At 30.2% G+C, this 20,753-nt stretch overlaps 1 protein-coding gene across 2 annotated transcripts in view; it reads right to left on the bottom strand.

Moving 5' to 3' along the window:
• LOC127719885 (uncharacterized) overlaps positions 1–20,753 on the bottom strand; it is a 62,438-nt gene that overhangs the window by 6,191 nt on the left and 35,494 nt on the right. For both annotated transcript variants that reach the window (XM_052226239.1, XM_052226238.1), the window contains exons 4-12: positions 16,972–17,015; positions 10,763–11,079; positions 6,048–6,120; positions 5,461–5,818; positions 4,753–4,860; positions 4,003–4,090; positions 2,808–3,056; positions 1,415–1,635; positions 551–733 (exon numbers count right to left, since the gene is read on the bottom strand). In XM_052226239.1, coding sequence (XP_052082199.1) covers positions 551–733; positions 1,415–1,635; positions 2,808–3,056; positions 4,003–4,090; positions 4,753–4,860; positions 5,461–5,818; positions 6,048–6,120; positions 10,763–11,079; positions 16,972–17,015 — 1,641 coding nt within the window. The remainder of the gene's footprint in view (positions 1–550; positions 734–1,414; positions 1,636–2,807; positions 3,057–4,002; positions 4,091–4,752; positions 4,861–5,460; positions 5,819–6,047; positions 6,121–10,762; positions 11,080–16,971; positions 17,016–20,753) is intronic.

Raw genomic sequence — 20,753 nt, 5'->3', positions numbered from 1 at the left:
TCATTTTTTCTGAAGTCATTGCATGTATCTAATAAATAGGAACTTTTCATCAATGAACATAAAATGAAGTTTGTTGAATATTTCAACATGCATTTTTGATTAATGATAATTTTCTTGATAAATATGAAAGAAACGAATTCCACATTTTAATAATGATTGTTTGTAGTAAATGTAAGGGAAAATATTAGATTTCATTTTAATCAATGTTTTTGGCGACAGATCAGAACTGCATTTGACATGTATCATTGTATACAAAGATAGATTATTTATTTCCAGCAATAATACATTTGCTGCCGAATCAAAATTATATTAACTACTACTCATTTATCTCCATTTTAAATCTTACTTTGTGTACTTATTCCACTGACCTAAAGAAACAACTCATTTTATCAAAGACAAATAAGCTGCTTTTTAATTTGATTCTATTTTCATTTTGAAGTCTGCTCTCACGAGGCTTTAAAAATGTTCTGATGCAAATTACAAATTATTAAACTACTATAAGTAAAATGGAGACAATAATATTTGTCATCTCCCTAAAACATATACTTACATCTTTAATAGAAGAATAACCACCAGCATCTGATGTTGGAGAGGATAGGTCTGTTGGATTTATATCATGATATGGAGATTCTTCTTCTATCCAGAATTCCTCCAGACCTTGGGGAACCTCCTCTGTTGATGTCTCTCTCATCAGAACTCGTAACCATCCAAACATTTCCTCCCTACTGAGTGGCTACAAATATATAAATAATTAACATGACTTGCAATGTTTTTTTTTAATGATTTTATCTCTTAAACTTGTTTTGATAGGTACCTGTTGCATTTTTTGTGTCCCTTGACAGAAAAACTAAAGTAAACACATAGAGATCACTTATGTCATCTTATGTCCACTTCACACCTTAATGTTTATCCACAAATCCTTCAAGGATGTTCGCTCCTCTTGTTTTTGAATTTTTACCAGATTTTCAGAATCCTCTGGTTTTATCCATGTTTTGCCATTAAAAAATTGTCCACTAACCCCTACTTTTCTATTTATAATTTTATTACATATAGTTTTAAAAGTCATATTTGAAAATCTTATAAATTCCTTGTTATTCTTTCATAGTTTTAAAAGAGAAAAGCAGACAATGTTAAAAGTATGAAAAATCTAGAGAGAATCATTTCCCGCCATATTTTCAATGGCTTATATCTCGAAAACAAGCACACGGACCCTTCAGTTTTTTTCTGCTTTTTTAGTTTCTTTATTCAAATACTATCATTTTATAAGGTTGTTATTCTGAAACAGAGTAGTGAACATCCTTAAAAAGTGTTTACAGAATTTGACCTAACTTACACAGATCCTTCTACATGACAAAGTTGTGCACCTGCTATCTAACATTTTACAATTATGTCAACTCTGCTTTTGGAATCATACCTCAATCGTTATCTTTTCTCCAGCTTTCTCTACCAGCATTAAGCCAAGTTCACTTTTTGTTTCTACCATTGCCCTCCGTAATTTACAATATCGTAATAAAAAGTCCAATTCACAAACACCACTAGTCTCATTTTTGTAACATTCAAATGTGTTATCACGGACAAGACACCATCGTTTCCCCCACTTTCTTTTGTTGAAGTTACTATAGATACATAAATACCCTGAAATAGTAGAAAACAAATAAAACGTTTATCAAGTATATTGATGACAATCAAAATGACTAACATCATTTATATGAATGTACAATCAGTCCTAAATTTATTTTACAACCTATTTATAAACAAGAAAATAAAATAAATTGTCACAGACTCAATTTTAATTGTTAAATTCATCATCTTCCATACATATTAAAACATAATTAGAGTTTATTTGTAAAAGTTATATGATTGATTGACTGGTGTTTAACACCACTTTCAACACTATTGTGCTATTTCATGGCAGTCAGTTTTTATTGGTGAATGAAGCCTAAGTGCCTGGAGAGAACCACGACCTTCAGTAGGAAAACTGACAATCCTAGTGAATTAAGATTGAAGTCGAGTGCACCTGCCCTGTGCGGGATTCGAACTCACAACCTCAGTGTTGACAGGCTAGTGATATAAAAGTTATATGAAAGATACACAATATGAATTAAAATGCATGACAGTTTAAAGTAATACAAAAGTTTTTTTCTTAATGGACTTAGCCATTTCCATTAACTTTTTAATAGAGGACACCTATGTGTCTTCCCTTCCAGATACTTTTGACTGCTGGTGAACTTCCACTAAATTGGCATCCTGTCCACTCTAATGTTAAATATGGGAATTTTTTAAAAGTCTAAAAATCAAAACAAATTTTCCCAGAATGGCAATGCTTAGTATAATTCTCCTTAAGTAAAATTTACTTCTTTACAGTAAAAATAGCTCCTTTTTTATCAATTCATTTACAAATAAGAAAAATAATTCAATTTCAAATATTGCAGCCAAAAAGTTGACCATTTTACAACCTGTGTAGCTTTAAAATTGCACGTGTCCCACATTTCAACCAAAGATTTTGATGTTCTGTAAGCAGTCACTACTTTCTCTATGGTCCTGTTATACAAATTACTAGCAGCTATGGATCAATTTAGTACTACTTTTAGACATCTGTCAAGATTAAGGCAGCTTTTAAGTGGAATGTCACTTAAGTTGTATTATGCATCTCCACAACAAAAGGGGAGACAACTCAAAATATTAACCATGACAGCATTGCTGACAATATAAGCTGAGTTATTTTGTAGTTTCATATATATTAGAGAGATGATAAGAGCCATGAATCTGAATTTCAATAATAAAAAACAAACAGCTTTATAATTTACCTGAATGTGTTATAGGTCTAACTGATGGTAGAGCTGGGATTTCAGGCAAACAGTCAGGTAAAAACACAGGTGTGTCTGGAGTTGTTACTGGTGTACAGGGAGATCCTAGAGGAGATGATGTACCAGAACTTTCCCGTAGATTGTTTAAACTTGATACTGAAGATAACTTTCTGCCAGACTTTTTACCTATGGACTCGAAAAACTGTGAGGCACGGAATGCAAAGGAACCCATTCTGGAAACTTTTGGTTCTGAAAATAAAATATATTATCGGTAAATAATAAGGTACTGGTTTAAAATTAATAAGAGCAAAAAATACAGTTTTTTTTTTCTGTGGCAAATAAATGTTTTTCCACACCTAGCTTATACTTTTTATCATATCTTAGCTTTGTAGCAAATACTCCATTTTCAAAATGTGAATTATTTAATAATTTTTTGCCTGGCTGTCAACTAACCTCCCAATGAAGACTAATCACTAGAACTCAGCAAATTTGTTATGTTTCCCCTAGAGGGTTAATCTGTAAGTTTATACTTCCCTGAATCTCTTCTGTCCATGACATTTTGGAATTCTTTAAGGATGTTCGATCCTCTTGTTTTTGAATTTTTGCCAGATTTTCGAAATCCTTTGGTTTTATCCATGTAGTGCCATTAAAAATTTTGCCCACTAAACCCTACTTTTCTTTTCATAATTTTATTACATATAGTTTAAAATGCCGTCTTTGAAAATCTTATAAAATCCTTGTTACTTTTTCAAAGTTTTTGAAAGAAAAAAGGTGCCAATGTTAAATGTATGAAAAATCTAGAAAGAATGATTTCCCGCCAAAATTTTCAATAGCTTATATCTCGAAAAAAAACAAGCACACGGACCCTTCATTTTTTTTCTGCTTTTTTAGATCCTTTATTTATATACTATCAATTTATAACAGTCTTTTAAAAAGCTTGTTATTTTGAAACAGAGTATCGAACATCCTTAAGTTATACTTCCTTCAGTCAACTTTACCTAATTAATCTCCATTTACAACTGTTAACTGTCTTCTTTCTAAATTGATTGGTTGCTAGTTGTTTTATTTCCTGATTCAAAGTATAGATACCTTTTTGTTTAATTAACAGTTTTGGGTAATTTTTTTTTTCTATCTGTCATTGAATATCATTTTGTTTTATTTTACACCATTTAAAAATACACACTGAGAAACTTACTATTGAAACTGTTTGATCTCACAAAATCTTGGTCTGAACCATCACAACTGGTTAGAGATCCTTGGGATTGAGACATCTTCAGATCAGCCTGTCAAAATAAAAAATAAAAGAAATAACAAACATTAGAATTACTGTGGAGTGGAATATTCTTGTGGAGTTTAAATTTCATGATTTCTAAGGTCAAAACCTGTTTGCCAGGTTTTATCTTCAGATTTTTTGTGTTCCTGTACCTGTTCATCATCAAATTTACACAAACGGGATATTTTCTTTCAGATTTTGTCTTAATCTAGAAATTAGCAAAAAATAAACCAGTTATAAAAGTTTCACACCATACATTATTAAATATACGAAATTTTGGCAATGTGAACTTCATTTTCAAATATAAGAGATCAGCTTAAAGTTGTTCAAGTATGTGTTGCACTACCAAAGCACATTTTTTCAGTGAACTACTGTAAATTCAGAAATTGTTGCGAGGTTTCTATTATTGTGAATAATGCGACTCCTTGAGTATCGCAATAATAAGAACTCGCATTCTGATATCTTGTACATATAGTTTTGTGTAGCTTTTCCTAAAATCGCAATAATTAAAATCGTATTTTTGTTCATTCTTTAAAAATCGCAATAATAAATGCACACAAAAATTTCTGAATTTACAGTATTTGTTTTTTAGAATACCTGTGTATAAACCCTTAAATTCAAGTTCAACAAGTAAACAGCTATAAAAACAATAAAACTGTACAAATTACAAACCTTGCTACCATAAATCTGACTGCTGTCTACTCCAGCAAATGTAGAACTTCTGGCAAGATGATAGTATTGTCCAGGTGGTGGTCCACCTTCAGCCATTGCATTGATATACTGAAAATATAAAAACAATCAATTAAGGTTACAAGGCAACAACTGAACATACAATTATTGTCTAATACCCTAATGTTTTCCATTCTTTTGATGTGCTTGAGCTTTTGATTATGCTATTTGATAAAGGACTTTCCATTCTGAATTTTTAATTGGAGTTTGGTATTTTTGTTCTTTTACTTTTTATTCATATTTTAGTGTCAGTGCCTATCTGAAGTCACCAAATTCAATTGCAGTTGTCTTAAGTCAAATCTTGATGTTTTTTGTTATTTGGTGAATTTTGTGTCAATGGCAAATATTTCAGATGTGGACGAAAGAATGTATATCAATAATGATGAATGCAAATGGGATAGCTCATTATAATATATAAAGCAAAACAATATACGTGAGATAGACATTTGTCATTTCAGGGCCTTTTATAGCTGACTATGCGGTATGAGTTTTGCTCATTGTTGAAGGCCGTACAGTAACCTATAGTTGTTAACTTCTATGTCATTTGGTCTCTGGAAGAGAGTTGTCTCATTGGCAATTATACCACATCTTCTTATTTTTATATTAAAGCTTATAAAGAAAATTGAAGGAATTTTTTTCATGTATACTTACATCACACCATAAAGAAGCCCATTCTTTAAATTCCACGGAAAATACATGAAGTTCAAGTGAAGGGTGAGTGAGTTTTATATCAAATCCTTTGCGACTGTCTTTTTCTGAGAAAGCACTTTTATATCCAGTCAACTGTATCACTAAGGCAGGTTTGGAATCACATTTATCAGGTTTGTAACACACTAATCGTCCTTCCGATAAGGCACATGTTTTCCTTGTCCATGATAACTTCCCTTTGAACAAGAGCTCTCCTGACAGAGTCAATTCATCTAAACATCTTAAAGGCACATTTAAGTCCCATTCTTTGGATGAACGAGATTTGGATAACTTTTTGTGTTTACTGGATTTCTTGACTGGCCTGAAAAAAAGTATTTTGCAGTTAGATGTAGTTTAAGAATATTTTTCAAATCTGGTAAAATTTACATGTAAAAAAAGCATTTATGTTAATGAAATATCTAATAAATATAATTTATTTTGAGCTAACAAAAAAGTAATGATTAACTAGCCAATTCATTTTGATCTTCACACATTCATAATAAAATTAATCTTGAGAATTAGAGTTATTTCCCTTAGAACACACAACTTACTTTGGTAATTGAACATTGAATTTCGCAGCTTCTTCTTCAGTATAAGATTCATAAGATGTCCCATCTAAATCATCTGAAGAAATTAATAATATAATAATATGCAGAAATTATAAAAAATCATGCATAAAAACTAAGGATTACATGTATATAGGCAACTACAAAGACCAAAAAAAATTGAAAAGGCTAATAAATTGTAATACTATTTTTCATTTTGTCCAATAGATCTTTTCATCTAAACTACACACCTTTAGCAAATAATTTGGTGAAAGAAAAATTTAGTACATTGCTAATATTTTCTTAAAACATATTTTTTTGTTAAATCACTAGATAAGACAAAGAATATTCACCTTGAAAATTTCCCAATTTTATAAATAAATAAGTATATGGAATGTGGTCATATTACTATTGATAATAACAAGATACCATTAGTTTATAGTCATCTTACACAAAAAACTACATGTGTATTTGATTGTTGTGTGTAATAAACTCGTTTATTCCCAATATGTATTTTTTTTATGAATTTACCAAGTCAATAATCTGGTTGGTTTTTCTACATCATTGTATTATTGTCCTTTGACAGATTTTTGTTAAAAAGAAGATTTCAGTAGTCTGTGATAAACTATTCATAACTTTTCCAGCCTCTAAACAAATTTGAGCTTGATAAATACTAAAGACATTTGTATGTTGTTTGAAGAACCTATTAACATCTATTTTCCTTTTATGGTGTTTGAAGTTTTTAACTCTATCTCACTGATCCCATAGCTTATTATATCCATATTTACTTGTCTTATTCTGATCCCATAGCTTATTATATCCATATTTACTTGTCTTATTCCTATCCCATATCTTATTATATCCATATTTACCATATTTACTCGTTTTATTCCTCGACTAGAGAAATTCAAATGACAAAGGAACAATAAAAATAGACTTTGTTTTCATTAAGCTATTTTATTCGGAAGTTATTATTTTTTTTTTTCATTTAATTTTCAATTACAAATCTGCAGTCAAAAGGTAAATATTTCTTTCCTAATATTATGTTTTTTATATTTATAAAGGTTTCTATTTATATAAGGAGAGATCCCCTAGTTCTTTAGATTACATTGACTACTAAAAGACTAAATATATGTCAAATCGATGAATGTTTGAAATATGACAAAAAGTCAAAACAGAAAGGTGTAAAATGATAGTTCATTATATAATGATAATTAAATTCAATACAAAAACAATTATTTACATAAATATCATAAGGGGAAATGTAAAACAAATATCCTTATTAATTATTAATGACATCTGTTTATATGTTCTTATTTATGCTTAAAAAGGGAAAGTCCCTTATATAAAACACTGCATGATGTCAAGCTTTTAAACTAAAAGTAAGGCAAAAGTACTAAATATTTGTTATTGTAAATCAAAACAAGAAATGAAAAAAATCTTCTATTGATTCAATTTTAATATTGTCAAGATCCCGGTCAACTTAGGGTTTAATTAAAGGTTTGGGTATTAAATGACCTTTTTAACATGCTATTAGTAGATCCTTGAATGTCCATCATTTGAAACCTTGTGATGATTGGTAGCAGTCTCATTGACATGTTTTATGTTACTTTTATTTTTACTGAACCTTGCTGAGACATTTGATGGCCCTTTCTGAGAACAGGAGTCACAAGGCTCAGATGTTCACACCTTCACAAAAAAAAAATCTCAACATAGTAACGCCTATGTTAAACTTGGGGGTATATATCATGTATATTAGAACAAAACGCATTTGGCTAGCAGGTCAAACAACGGATGTTCTTAAACCCTGCTGACTGCCGTTGTTCGACCTGCTATTCAAATGTGTTTTGTTAAAATATACTTTGTCACTTTTTTGGTCTTTTGGAAAATGTTGTTTGTGCTGTATTTAGACCCCCTTACCAAGAAATTTGTTTTGAATGCACACGTTTAAAATTGCGGTTTTTATTCAACGCAATCATAGGTTTGACACGTTGTTTTCAATTTAGACTTACATGTATATTAGAAATATATATTTCTAGTTCTATTTCTAATATAACCGCCTTGGTTAATTTAAACACACCATTAGATTTACTTAGTTACTGGAGCCTACTAAATTATTTATGAAATTTAAACAAATTGAGAAATTATCCTTATAAACCATTTAACTGACTGAGGTTATATAAATATTCAATGATTAATGAGATCCTTGACAGTTTTAATTAATTTCCTATTGAAATATGTGTGATTTTTATAGCAAATTGTTTATGGTATTTATGCTCATCTTCAATTGCGCATTTAATTGTTCGTATTTAATTGTTTGTATTTAATTGTTTGTATTACATTTGTATGTTATGCTACACGTAAAAACAAATGGTCTTTTGTCTACCTTAACAAAGTTATATAATCAAGGTTAAACTTGCCTTTATTAAATTATAAATTGAGGTAAAATCAATTGAATGTTTTTAAACTAAAGAGATTATATTAAACTTTTATTTTAAAAGAAAATAACTTACTCAAACTGTCTCATTATAAGGTTAGGTTAACATAACCAAGTTTAAATCAAATAGCAGTCTATAAATCAATAGGGTCAACAGCCCAATTACAAGTTCTTTGACTGAGATCAAACAGAAAATACAATCTGACCTAATGGTCAAACGCACCCTTTAAAACCAATAATTATTCATCAGACTGATCTGTAACCTGATCTAGTGATCAAAAACACAATGGTTTATCATTCATTACAATATTTACTGGATCAAACAAAATCTGGTAACCTAACCCACTGGTCATCAGCCAGAATTACACACCCTCTCAACAAAAGGAAATTAGTCCTGTCAATATTTGAGGGCCTCAGGGAAAATTAGTTTTGTAGCTAACTGTGTAACCCTCTTTAAATAAAGAATTGTTATTATTATATTATTATAATATAGTTCACAAATTCTTTCATATATTTGCTCCAAGTATGAAAAGCAAGCAGTTTTCATTTATTTGTCCTTCAAGCTTCTTTAAAGAAAAAACGTCAAGTATCGGAATTTTAATTAGTTTTGCTACCACTGATTCTAAGGTAAATAGTGATATGGTCAAGTTAAAAAAAAAAGGTCCAAAATGGGTATGTCTCAGAGGCTGTCAAACTGAATTCAAGATACTCTTAACATATAATTGTCCTATAAGTAGTACAATTCACTGTAAAAATCTTATTGGGAAAGCACCAGTTCTAAAGAAATGAACTACAAATTATGTGTGTTCTCGGACAATACAGAGGTTGTACTATAAAAACATATCTTGTTTCTGTTCTGGCTATTGTTTCTAATGGACAGGAAATTACTAACAGTCTTATCATCAGACAGAACCTTTAACAATAACAATACCAGTTATTTGTCATTTAAACAGACAAAAACAATTCTGATATTCTATTCTTTAAAAAAAATACTTCCGTAGTTTTGCCAATTTGCATACAAGTCATCTTTTTAATGTACTCATTGATTTTGGGTTTTACATGTCTATTCAATATTGTTATTTTTAAACAATTTGTCAATGTTTTTTTTCTGTTTTAATGTTTATTTTATGCTAATTTATAAAACTTTATCAAAACAGATTGAAACCAATTGTCAGTGTATGAAGGTCAAGTCAATTATTCAGCATAAGAAAACGTGATCAAATCTTTAAACAATTTATCATAATTCCAATATGTCAGTGAACAAAAAATGAGAATGGATAAAACCAACAAAATTTTGTATTTGTAATAAATTTGATCTTTTTTCTTTTTCATGTTTTTCTGGTAATTTCTGAATGAAACATTATATATGAAAACACAAGGTATCTCAGATTATATGCATATCTATCACATGTGGTCTGTTTTTTTAACGTCACATAATTTAAACTGACATAACACACCAGACAATGAAAAAAGTTAAATAATTTCTTTAACAATACAAAGAAGATATAAATTAAAATTGACAAGATATATCCAATATAGTTATATAAAATATCATTTTACAGTTCTGTGGTCTCGGTTGTGGTGAAAGACTACAGAAATATTTCCTGTCAAAATATTTTTTTCTCTGTTATATAACTAAACAAAATTTGAGAAAGTTACCAATGAAGGAAAGGTCAGTAACATGGATAGAATTCCATATTGAGTGTAAAAATTATTCAGGTACTCCAGTTTACACCTTATAGACATATTTACACTTGTATGCAAATTTGTCCACAATTACTTAAAGTCACACAAGTTCCCACAAAATATGCATCACAATTTAAGAAATTTGACATCATAATCAAAAAGTGATTGTTGCTTGACTTCAGAAGGTTTTTCCGAGACAGATATATAGGGTCATTTGGAGACAAAATTCAGCTAAATACCAAATGTGCAAATACATCTTTTGCTATTTGTCCTCAAATACTGGATCACAGATGTTATTGTAAAATTTTACTTCACAATAGAGAATGTCTGACTCCCCTGTAAAAGCTAAAGTTATTGTTGCATGATGCAATATGTCAATTAAGTCTCCCAAAATCTTTTGTCAAGTGTTGCGGATTCATAAAAAGGGATAATGTCTATTACTAATTATTTACTCATGCTAATATGAAAATTCTACATAAACAGTGGACTTTGTGAACATTTTCTTTTAATATTCCACATATTCTTGAACTTCCAGTTCCCCTGTCTTAAAAAAATCTTGTCCTCATATAAATTTTCTATTAAAATGAAAGATTCATACCACAAAAATCGTCTTCTACAAGTCTTTCATTGGACCCTTTATAAATCTCAGATTTGGGTGTTAGTTGTGGTCGAAGTGGAAGACCTGGTTTGATATCTTCTAATATACTACCACACGAAGACCGACTCTGGGCATCAGATGATGTCCTGTCCCTCCTTGGAGGGAGGGGTGGAGGGACAGGACTGGCAGACTGTTCCTCCTTTTCTGTGGAGTTGGTAATGATTGTCGTCTCCTCATAATCATTCTCCTTTGGTGGACTCTGAACTCCTTTAGGTACAGGAATCTCATATAGATTTACTTCATTTTCTATTATCTCACTGAAAAAGAAAAAAAAATCTTATAGAAATTTATCTCTTTTACAATATAAAGTATACCACTGAAAAAGAAAAGTCTCAAACTATTTGACAGGTAGTTACACACAAAGAGAAAAGAAAACAATTGGAGAAATTTATCTCTTTTACTGGTATATCATTGATAGAATCTCATAGAAATTCATTAAATTTTCAGGTATACCAATGAAAAAGATAAAAAAAAAACAACATTCCAAATTGAAAACAAATTCCTTAATTAATATTATTTTTTATTTCCGTTTTAATTTAATTTCTCTTTGGATCTTACTTAACTATTTAAACATTTTATTTTTCAAATGTGTCTGACAATAAATGATGGTTAAACCCTATACCTCAATAATAAGTCTGTTTTCCTGTTAGGAAGTCCAAAGAATATTTCAAGATTCCAATAACCAAAGATGAGGCTTCTTGTGTTTAGTGAGGCTTGTTGTCTTAGACAAGGGAGATGACTCAAATTCTTACTTGAGGGTGACTTAGAATTTTAATTCTTGAGATCTGTGAGTGTTTTAATCTTTTTCTCCCTTGTTCTAAATTCAAAAGAATTCAAACATTTATAAAACTAGCAAACAAAGGAACAAGTACCAGCCCTTGCTCCACCATGGCATGTGAGACTTCTATCTCATTCTAAAGGACAATGTGATAACTAAAATCAAGGATAGAGTAACAAATTCTTTCCCAATTAAAATATGGTCTTGTTAAAGAATTACTACATGTATATATATATACTGGAGAAAAGTTGTAAAACAGTCTATCAGAGCCTCTTTTTGAGACACAATTTTAATAAACTTCTTAAATTTGTTTAAAATTAGGTAGTGGGAAGTCCTTATTCACAGCACTTTACAAAAATAGAAGAAAAGTGTATCTGAGGACACGAATGCCCCCGCTGAAGCCTCAAACAAACGAAAATGGGACAGACAAACAGACGGAAAGATGGAAGGATGGAAGGACAGACGACAAGGGTAACACTTTATGACCCTGTCACCTACAGCAGGGGCATAAAAATAATCTCAGACTAAGTTTAAGGTAATTTTTACTATGGGTTCCTGGTGCTGTAAACTGGTAAACAATTAGGAATTAAAAGTTTAGAGTTTGAGCTGATTCAGACAAGTGTAACACAATCCTTTGTTTAAAGTTTTGACGGTTCTGTGAAATGTTTTGAGTTGATTGTTGTGACAATGTTTGAGACAAGGATGTAGTGCGTCATCTGTGTTGTTAGTTATTCTATTGTAAATACATACAATGCTGTCAAAATATTTCTCGATGAATCAGCTAGCATCATCACAAAATTAAAATCAAACATTTAATATAACACAGTACTTTTCTATATTTTCAATCAAATGAGATGTGGATTAAATGTAAATGTGACAGCAACCCAACAGTGCAAGTTTATCAAAAAAGACATCTAAAGGTCACCATTTGATCTTCTAAGCAAGAAGCAATTAGGATTCGACAGCCACATCCAAATACCTTAAACAACTCCCAATATTCTCACTTAATGTAAAGAATAAAACACAGACTAGATTCCTACTGTGGCACACCCACATGTGGTGGCAGTGATAAACTAGTTTATTGAGTTCTCAACCAATACCAAGTTAACTTGAAGGTACTAAAATGTGCTGTTAGTACCTTTCTTGATTACAAATACAAACAGGTGTATATTAAATATCAATGAGACAGCAACCAACCAACACAAGTTTATCAAAATAGACATCTATAGATCACAATCTTCAGAAAAGATGTAAATAGATTCGACAGAGACATCCAAATACCTTAAACAAATATCAAATTATCAATTAAAATGATACATTAATAGAAATAAACAAGCACGGACTAGATTCCTATTGTGGCACAGGCACAGAAAATAGTTTAGTGAGGTACAGAAAATTTACTTAGTGTCTTTAGAAATTTCCTTTTTTTTCTTTTTCATTTATGGATTTGATGCATCATATTTTTGTAAAACAAAATGTTATTCAAATGTCAATAGTGACAGAGGACAAAAAAAAGGTTATGGTAAAACATTGGGAAGACCTCTGCCTTACTTCTTGTCAACTTTCAAAACTAATTATAATAAAATTAACATTGAAAAGTAATAACAGCGTTAGGTTGAAACTATATAGGATATGTTCAATTATTGTTTTATACATATGGGAGTATTCTGTTTATCATGTTGACTCAGATAAGCAATTCTTTATAACACTCTAAGGTTCTATTACAAATCTAAGCCCTTTTAAATTCCAAAAGATTATTGTCTCCCTTGAATTTACTGTATTTGCATGTATCTGAATTTTAGCCCCAACATTACTGCACGTTTCTGGAGGTTTGTTTAAGAAGTACAATTTCAAAACCAGAGTAACAAAGTTGGCGCTGGAGGTTAGTTTCAAGCTCTGCCAGGAGTCACTTTTGCGTAATTTGACCTTAGTAATAACTTTTGATTGTCTCAGAAAAGTTTCTTGGAAAATAACCAATATAATTTAAGCAGAATAACAAGAGAATGTGCATATGAAAACAAAATTATTTTTCTCCTTAAATGTTGAGACTGGGTAAAACAAATGATTGATATAACATACTTTGGTTGTTTGGTTGCTATCTCATTGCATCAACATTTATTTATATATACATATTATCAAAGCTATTTAAAGTTTGTTTTGGCATTGTAACATCCATTTAAATTACAAAAATTCTTTCAACCTCACCAACATTTTTGAAAAAAAAAACAATGACAGCTTCTTTCAAAAAGTTCAGAAATAACCAACTTCATTAATATTCGAAGAGAATCAATTTCATTATTTTGTATAAAAACAATTAGATAATCTTTGTTTTATGAGATTACTAGAAGGCAGTTTATATATTATTCTTATGGACTTTTATATATAATACAAATCAATTATTTATATGCATATAAATCAATATACATGACAACTGCCTATCTGACATATATTGTTTTGTGATTGTCATTGAAATACATATCATAGACAATACATAGGTGTTTTATAAGTGTATTTTATATGACATTCTAAATGAATATGTCAATCATATAGAACATATTTACCTTATTTAGATATAAAGGTATGGCTTAATGACCAGGTGATGATTACCAGTGAATAAAAGGGGATGTGGGGTCACTATACATCAATGAGATAGCAATTAACCAACAACACAAAGAACCATAATAAATCTAGATAAACTATCAAAAGTCAAACCAATTTTTAGACCAAACAAAAAAATTCAATTAAACTTCTATTTATCCTTGTAAGCCCAGTCAGTGTACTGTTTTTAAATGAGATCATTTAAAAAGGACCTATATTTTGGAATATTAAGTTTTTAATGTATCCTGCTATGAATTAATACATAATATCACAATTAATTCACAATGAATTTATAATCTTAATCTGCAACAAAATCTCAACGTGAAAACAAATGAACTTAGGTAAAACAGGGGTTCAAAATTGATTTTAGAGGTAAAAGGTCAAGGACTTTAAGGATTTACAAATCAAAGGTCCACTTTGGAAATTTATAGGTCAGGTGTGAAAATTACTCTCAGGAGTTGAAGATCATCTGAACTTTGGGATATAAAAAATCAAAGGTCCATCTTTGATATTACAAAGGTCAGGGACCTCAGACCTCCATTAAAAACATACTGTACTAAAGAAGTTAAGGTAAATGTACTATTTATAAAGAACGGATAATTAATGTAGGGCTACCCTAATCACAGGCATTTCTCATTAACTTGAAATTTTACATAATGAAATTTGAATCATTGTTATTTTCTAGACAACATTATGCTTGACAAAATACATTTAGGTACTAAATATTCATGACTTTTACCTTAAGATGAACTTTAAGGAGGCATGCATAATAGTAAATAATTACTACACCACATATGGATAATTTATGTGACAAAAACAAGGACAGTGTACTAGGTGTAACATATATCATCTGTCCAAAAACACAAACATGTCCACGCATCCTTCATTTTATAATAAAATACTAAAAAACCTATTTATCATAGTCCATATGGTAACCAAGGTTGAGTGTTTTTTTTTTGGTTTTCAAAGCGGAAAAAATCGGTGCATGTCAAATTTTGTCAGGATTTGTTGTCCATTAAAAATCTATGAGGAGGTAAACGCTTAATCACTTTTGTTGGGTTACTGTCAATTTTGTTCCATACAGATACGATTAACTGACAAGAAATCCAGCACAAAACTCTTTCCTAATAGGTTTACTTACCCCGGTAAGTGTTTTTATAGCAATTATTTGGACCTAGTTATAGCAGATATGTCTTCTGTCAGATGACTGCTTTAAGGACATATGTGTCCTTAAAATATAAAAGATATTCTTTTCTGTAAACTTGCTATTTCATTCATTCAAAAAAGGATTAATCAGATTTAACATAGTTGGGTAAGCTGGAATATCAAAGTTAAGGTTTTTTTATTTTAAAAATTGGGACTCCAACCCTACTGCCATTGTATTCAAATTTTAAACAACTTAACTCATATCATAAGGCTTAGCTATGATTGAATAATTAAACATTACTTTTAGCATAGTTTCGAGAGAAAGTGTTTTCAATAAAATTGAAACAGAAAGCTAACATAAGACTGCAATAGTGATGTCTGCCAGGACATTGCATAACCAAATGAAAAAGCAACCAAATTCGGTAAAAGCTGGTAAAACAAGCCTGCTTCAACCTCTGTCTACCAAATTCATATCAAACTTTGGCATTCCAGCATTTATTAGGTGTAATGCTTTTTTACTTGCCAGAGGATATTATTGTATATATATATAACATAAAAAAAATTAGCAATAAATCTCAGTTGCTAACTCCAATGCATGTTGGTGTGCCAAGATATAAACATGCCGTACATGTCTCTACTGTAACACGAAAAGTCCAAAGTTTAAAATGTACGTCACCCCTTATTCAAGTTTACGTAATGTATAGCAAACAATGTGTCTTTGACATAACTTAATGTGTAAGATATGCCATGTTTTATCATTTAGAATAGATGGCATCTTTTAAATTTCAAATGTCACAGGACCACATGAGTGGTGTTGTCACACAATTGCCACATGACAGTTGCATGATATTTCACTTTTTCTTTTAAAAATTTTGGACAATTTCTTTTCGACACAAACATTTTAGTTATGAAAAAAAGGATTTTGATATTCTGCTTGCACACATCTTTTTGCGACTATGACTTAATGATTACTATGAGTCCATCAGCCACTTGGGTCTTTGAGAAATCAAAACAAAGAAAAGTACATGGCTGACCATGAAGTTTATAGATACCAGTCTGTATCATACACAAACAAATATTACATAGATTTTTTTTTTATTTTTCTGAATTTAGTATCAAAATAAACAGATATGATTAACGTCATCTTTGTAACTTCATATAAATCCGTGACAATATTCAACCCCCTCAGGGTTGACAATAAAACATCATCATTTTGAAATGAACTTGTTATGAATTTTATGTCATAGCAATGTTGGTACATAATCGTTAAAACCTAACCTACATTTTAATTTTATTGTCCAAATTTTGAGACAAATGATGTCAAATTTTAACTATTAATCATTTTTATATTTAATGTTTAGTTACATCAAGTTCATCACTTTTGTTGAAAGAAGTTTAAATTCTGTAAAACATGATCATTTGTATTCTTCCAATTTAGAAGTATGAACTATTTTGCTGTTCCAAAAGATCATAAGTTAGTCACGTTTGTTTTCCTTTGTAAAAAATCAAACATTTGTGAATATTGAGATCACTGCATCAATCTAACTTTCATTGGAATAAAAAAAAGACAAAATCCTATGTATCTTTTCTGATACTTTTAAAGTCATACAACTATGTTATATCATACCTGTTATTATTCTGGTGGTCTATATCATCATACAACTTGACTCTCTGAAAAAAAAAGAAATAGGATAAAATACCATTGTGTCACAATACATATAGAACATTCCCATGCCAATAAAACCTTGTGACACAACAGGATAAAAGACATTCTCAGCCAAATTACTTCTCTTATGTAAAAAAAAATCTTGCTGAATTATGCAATTGGTCAAGAATTATTGTTTTGACACTTTCAAAATGTGGTTTGATTTATTGGGTTTGACACTTAACTGCTGATCATCTGTCTAATTTTATAATTGCTAGTTTCATCATTAAATGCCAGTTAAATGACATTAACATTCTAAGAGTAAAATCCAATACAAACTGGTGTGTTACTTCAAAACAAATACAAAAGTCAGTGGTTCTCTCTGAGTACTACTGCATCCTCCGCAAATAAAAACTGGACATAATGATAAAGTCAAAAAAGCTGATAAGTGGCATATTAAACACCAATAAACAATCAACCAAAGCAAAAAGAAGGATTTAGATATCCCGAAGATTTAATGGCATTCATCAAAATTATATATGACAAATATTTCTGGTTGAATTTTCAGCTAAAAATATCAAGAGCAATTGTGTGACCGAATAACAGAAATATTTTAAGCGCCATTGTTCAGGTACCTGCTGTCAAATGTAATTGAAAACTGCTTATAATACAAACTATCTGACTCATGTGAATACCATTGACAACATTTTAGTACTTCCTACACCTAAAAACAAAAATTGCACAATTTTTTTCAATCAGATATTTAAAGTCACATATTTCCAAAATGCCTGGTAATTGACTAGATGTCTGGATGATAAAAAAAAAAGAATGTCAAGTTGGTAATTTAGCAGTTTTTATATTGTTAAGTAAGATCAAAGACACAAATTAAAAACACCTCAGGTTTAAACATAGATCAAACAAAAATACATACTTCAGCATAAACATTCATCAACATTTAAGCGAGACTGTCTTAATTTTTATATTAAAATTATAATGTGATTCATCCAGTTCTTCTTGATTTTCATTAATTCCTGAAATATTGTTAATGCTCTACACCCATTATACATACATATTCTTAAATAATCATGTATATTCAGGTTCAAGAAGAAAAGGAATGGGAGCAGTTCATGTCAGTGAAACAATTTATAAAAAAACAGAAGAACTAAAGATATATCTTGAGGGCAACTATTGTCTGCAATACTGGAGACTCTTGTTTAAACAAAATATCAGTTTTTCTTGCACTGAAAGAAGTTAGTTGGTTGTTGATGTTTGCTTAAAATCTAGTGGAAAATATTTCATGCATATTCAGGACAAAGCACTTAAAACTAATTACTATTTTGTTCTTGAATTATTTTTCACTGTCCTACTTATTTTTTTTGTGTTTATTGTGATTTATATTCGTATTGCCTAATAAGACTATTGGCATTCAATTATATGATGGAAGTTAATTCTTAGGAAATCATCTGGATTGTTGTGCCACTCAAACCTAGTTTACACTCAAGACACTTTAGGGGTAATTGATTCCAGCCCTGTATAGTCCTCGTCCTTAAATGAAGCAGTCAGTACAGAAGATAGCACTGTACTTTACTAAAATTTCTAAGTAGCTTGAGAACCAACAAATTTGTCCTGGAGTCATTGGTGTACCCTGTTTATACTTATGACTGTCTGCAAAAAGAACAATTTTCTTCTTATATTGCACTAAAACCAGTTTATTGGTTGGTTAATGATTGCTAAAAGTCAAGAGGAAAATATCTCATGCTTAATTAGAATGATGCACTGAAATTTAAAGTCCTGCAACTCATTTCACAAAAAAAAAAAAAAAAAAATACTAAGTCATGAAAATTTCATTGTAACTTATGATCAATTATTGTCGTAAGATTTTAGGTGAAAAGAGCCCCTGCATCAACTTACAAAATATCCTATTTTTTTTTTGGCAAGTGAAAATTAATCAGCAGCTGCAAGCGTTGCAATGCACTTCTGTAAAATTAAATGTAGAATCCAATGGTTTTGCACTGGTATCAGTCTGTACAATTCTGATATATTGAATGATAACTGAATCTATCAATTTTCATATCTCTATCAGTTCTTAAAATATTAATAGATAGTGCATACAAAATTAAGTAAATATTCTACATGTATAGGTACTGCCTAACTTCTGGTACCATTTAATCATTAGTGGATTAATTACATTTAATTGATAACCTTGCACAAAATTTCCTATTAGTCTTCTATTAATTTATTATTATACCCTTAAGGTAAAAAAATATCTGAATTTCCTGTATAGTTATATAATGTGTTTTCTAATTAAAATGAAGAATGCAATAGTCATCCTCCTTCTTTACAAGATGGTGCAACTTTCTCACATTTTGTGAGGATCATTATCTCAGTTATGTAACTGTAAATAAACCTTATTAGAATTTGAAATATATATTTGACAGTGACTTTGCAAAATTGAATTCAATACTCTTTTATATTCTGGGTGATTCAAATTCAAGTTTTATATATTGTATAAACAAGAGTCTATTAATATTTATGAAGACCCAGCATGTTGTTTTCCATATATATTTGAGTATTTTTTATATCTTTTGGTTGTTTACGGAATATATATGACATGTATACCCCCACTCCTTTTATTCATAATTCAGAAAAATAAATTGTCACCATTCTTATTTTCCCTGTTCGAAACAAATAGGTATTTGTAAAATCCATAGTACCGTCTGATTGGGAATTTCTTTAAATACCCTTTCATTATCAACACCATTTAATTTTGCAAATCAGGATCTTTTGCATTGTGTTTCATATAAGTGCAAGTTCAATTTAAATTGTCAAATGGATTTCAATGAAACTTTACACAGAAATAGTATATACACTCTTATTTACTGCAATCTAATTAAAATTATATCTCCGCACTTGCTCCTCGTTGTTTATATGTCGCGCCCACGCGCGACATATAAACAACGAGGAGCAAGTGCGGAGGTATAATTTTAATTAGATTGTATTTACTGAAGACAAAGGCAAAATAAATCTTCAAAAGGGAAACTCAAATACAGTCCATAGGTCTGAGGATTCTAATGAAACTTTACACATAAGGAGTACACTATGCGAAGGAAATAATTTGATACTTTGCAATTGTAGCTGCAGTATCATTGCACGATGTAAATCACAATATCTTTCCGTGCCTTCTATGTATGCGTCTTGAACTCAAATTTACCCTCCAAAAAACTTCTTATATTTATACTATCACAATTTCTTCCAGTCTTATATTTCATTCAAAGTGTTCATTTAAGAAACTGTCATATAAGACAAATGAAATTCTAATAAACTGTCTGAAATGATGGAATATAATGCTAGAAAAGGATGGGTTCATTTGCTGTAACTGAAACATGATTCTAAGCAGACAGTATTTAGAGTGAGAAAAACAGGATTTCTTAGTAAAGCATATAATGATAGATAGAACCTGCTAAAAGATTTATTTGTTAGACTGTGATGTTGTCTGTACAGGTTCCTTCTTGTTTTAACAACTCACCATGTCTGATGAACATTCTTTTTATTGGGGAAAACAGGATTAATTGACTGATTGATTGATTGGTGTCTGCTTTACAGGATATAAGACTGATAAGGTCAGGGGCAGATTTTTTTATGCATTTTGTGTGTGTGTGGAAGGGGGGTAAGATTTATGATTGAGCCAGAAGGGTCAAGGACTCCCTCCTTTATATGATAAATGCATAGACGTTCTACAAGTATTACTATGAAAATTGGCTTGC

The sequence above is a fragment of the Mytilus californianus genome, unplaced genomic scaffold, assembly GCF_021869535.1.
Source record: "Mytilus californianus isolate M0D057914Y unplaced genomic scaffold, xbMytCali1.0.p SCAF_11, whole genome shotgun sequence".
NCBI classification, from domain to species: Eukaryota; Metazoa; Mollusca; class Bivalvia; order Mytilida; family Mytilidae; genus Mytilus; species Mytilus californianus.
This window is presented reverse-complemented; position numbering and strand designations above follow the sequence as displayed.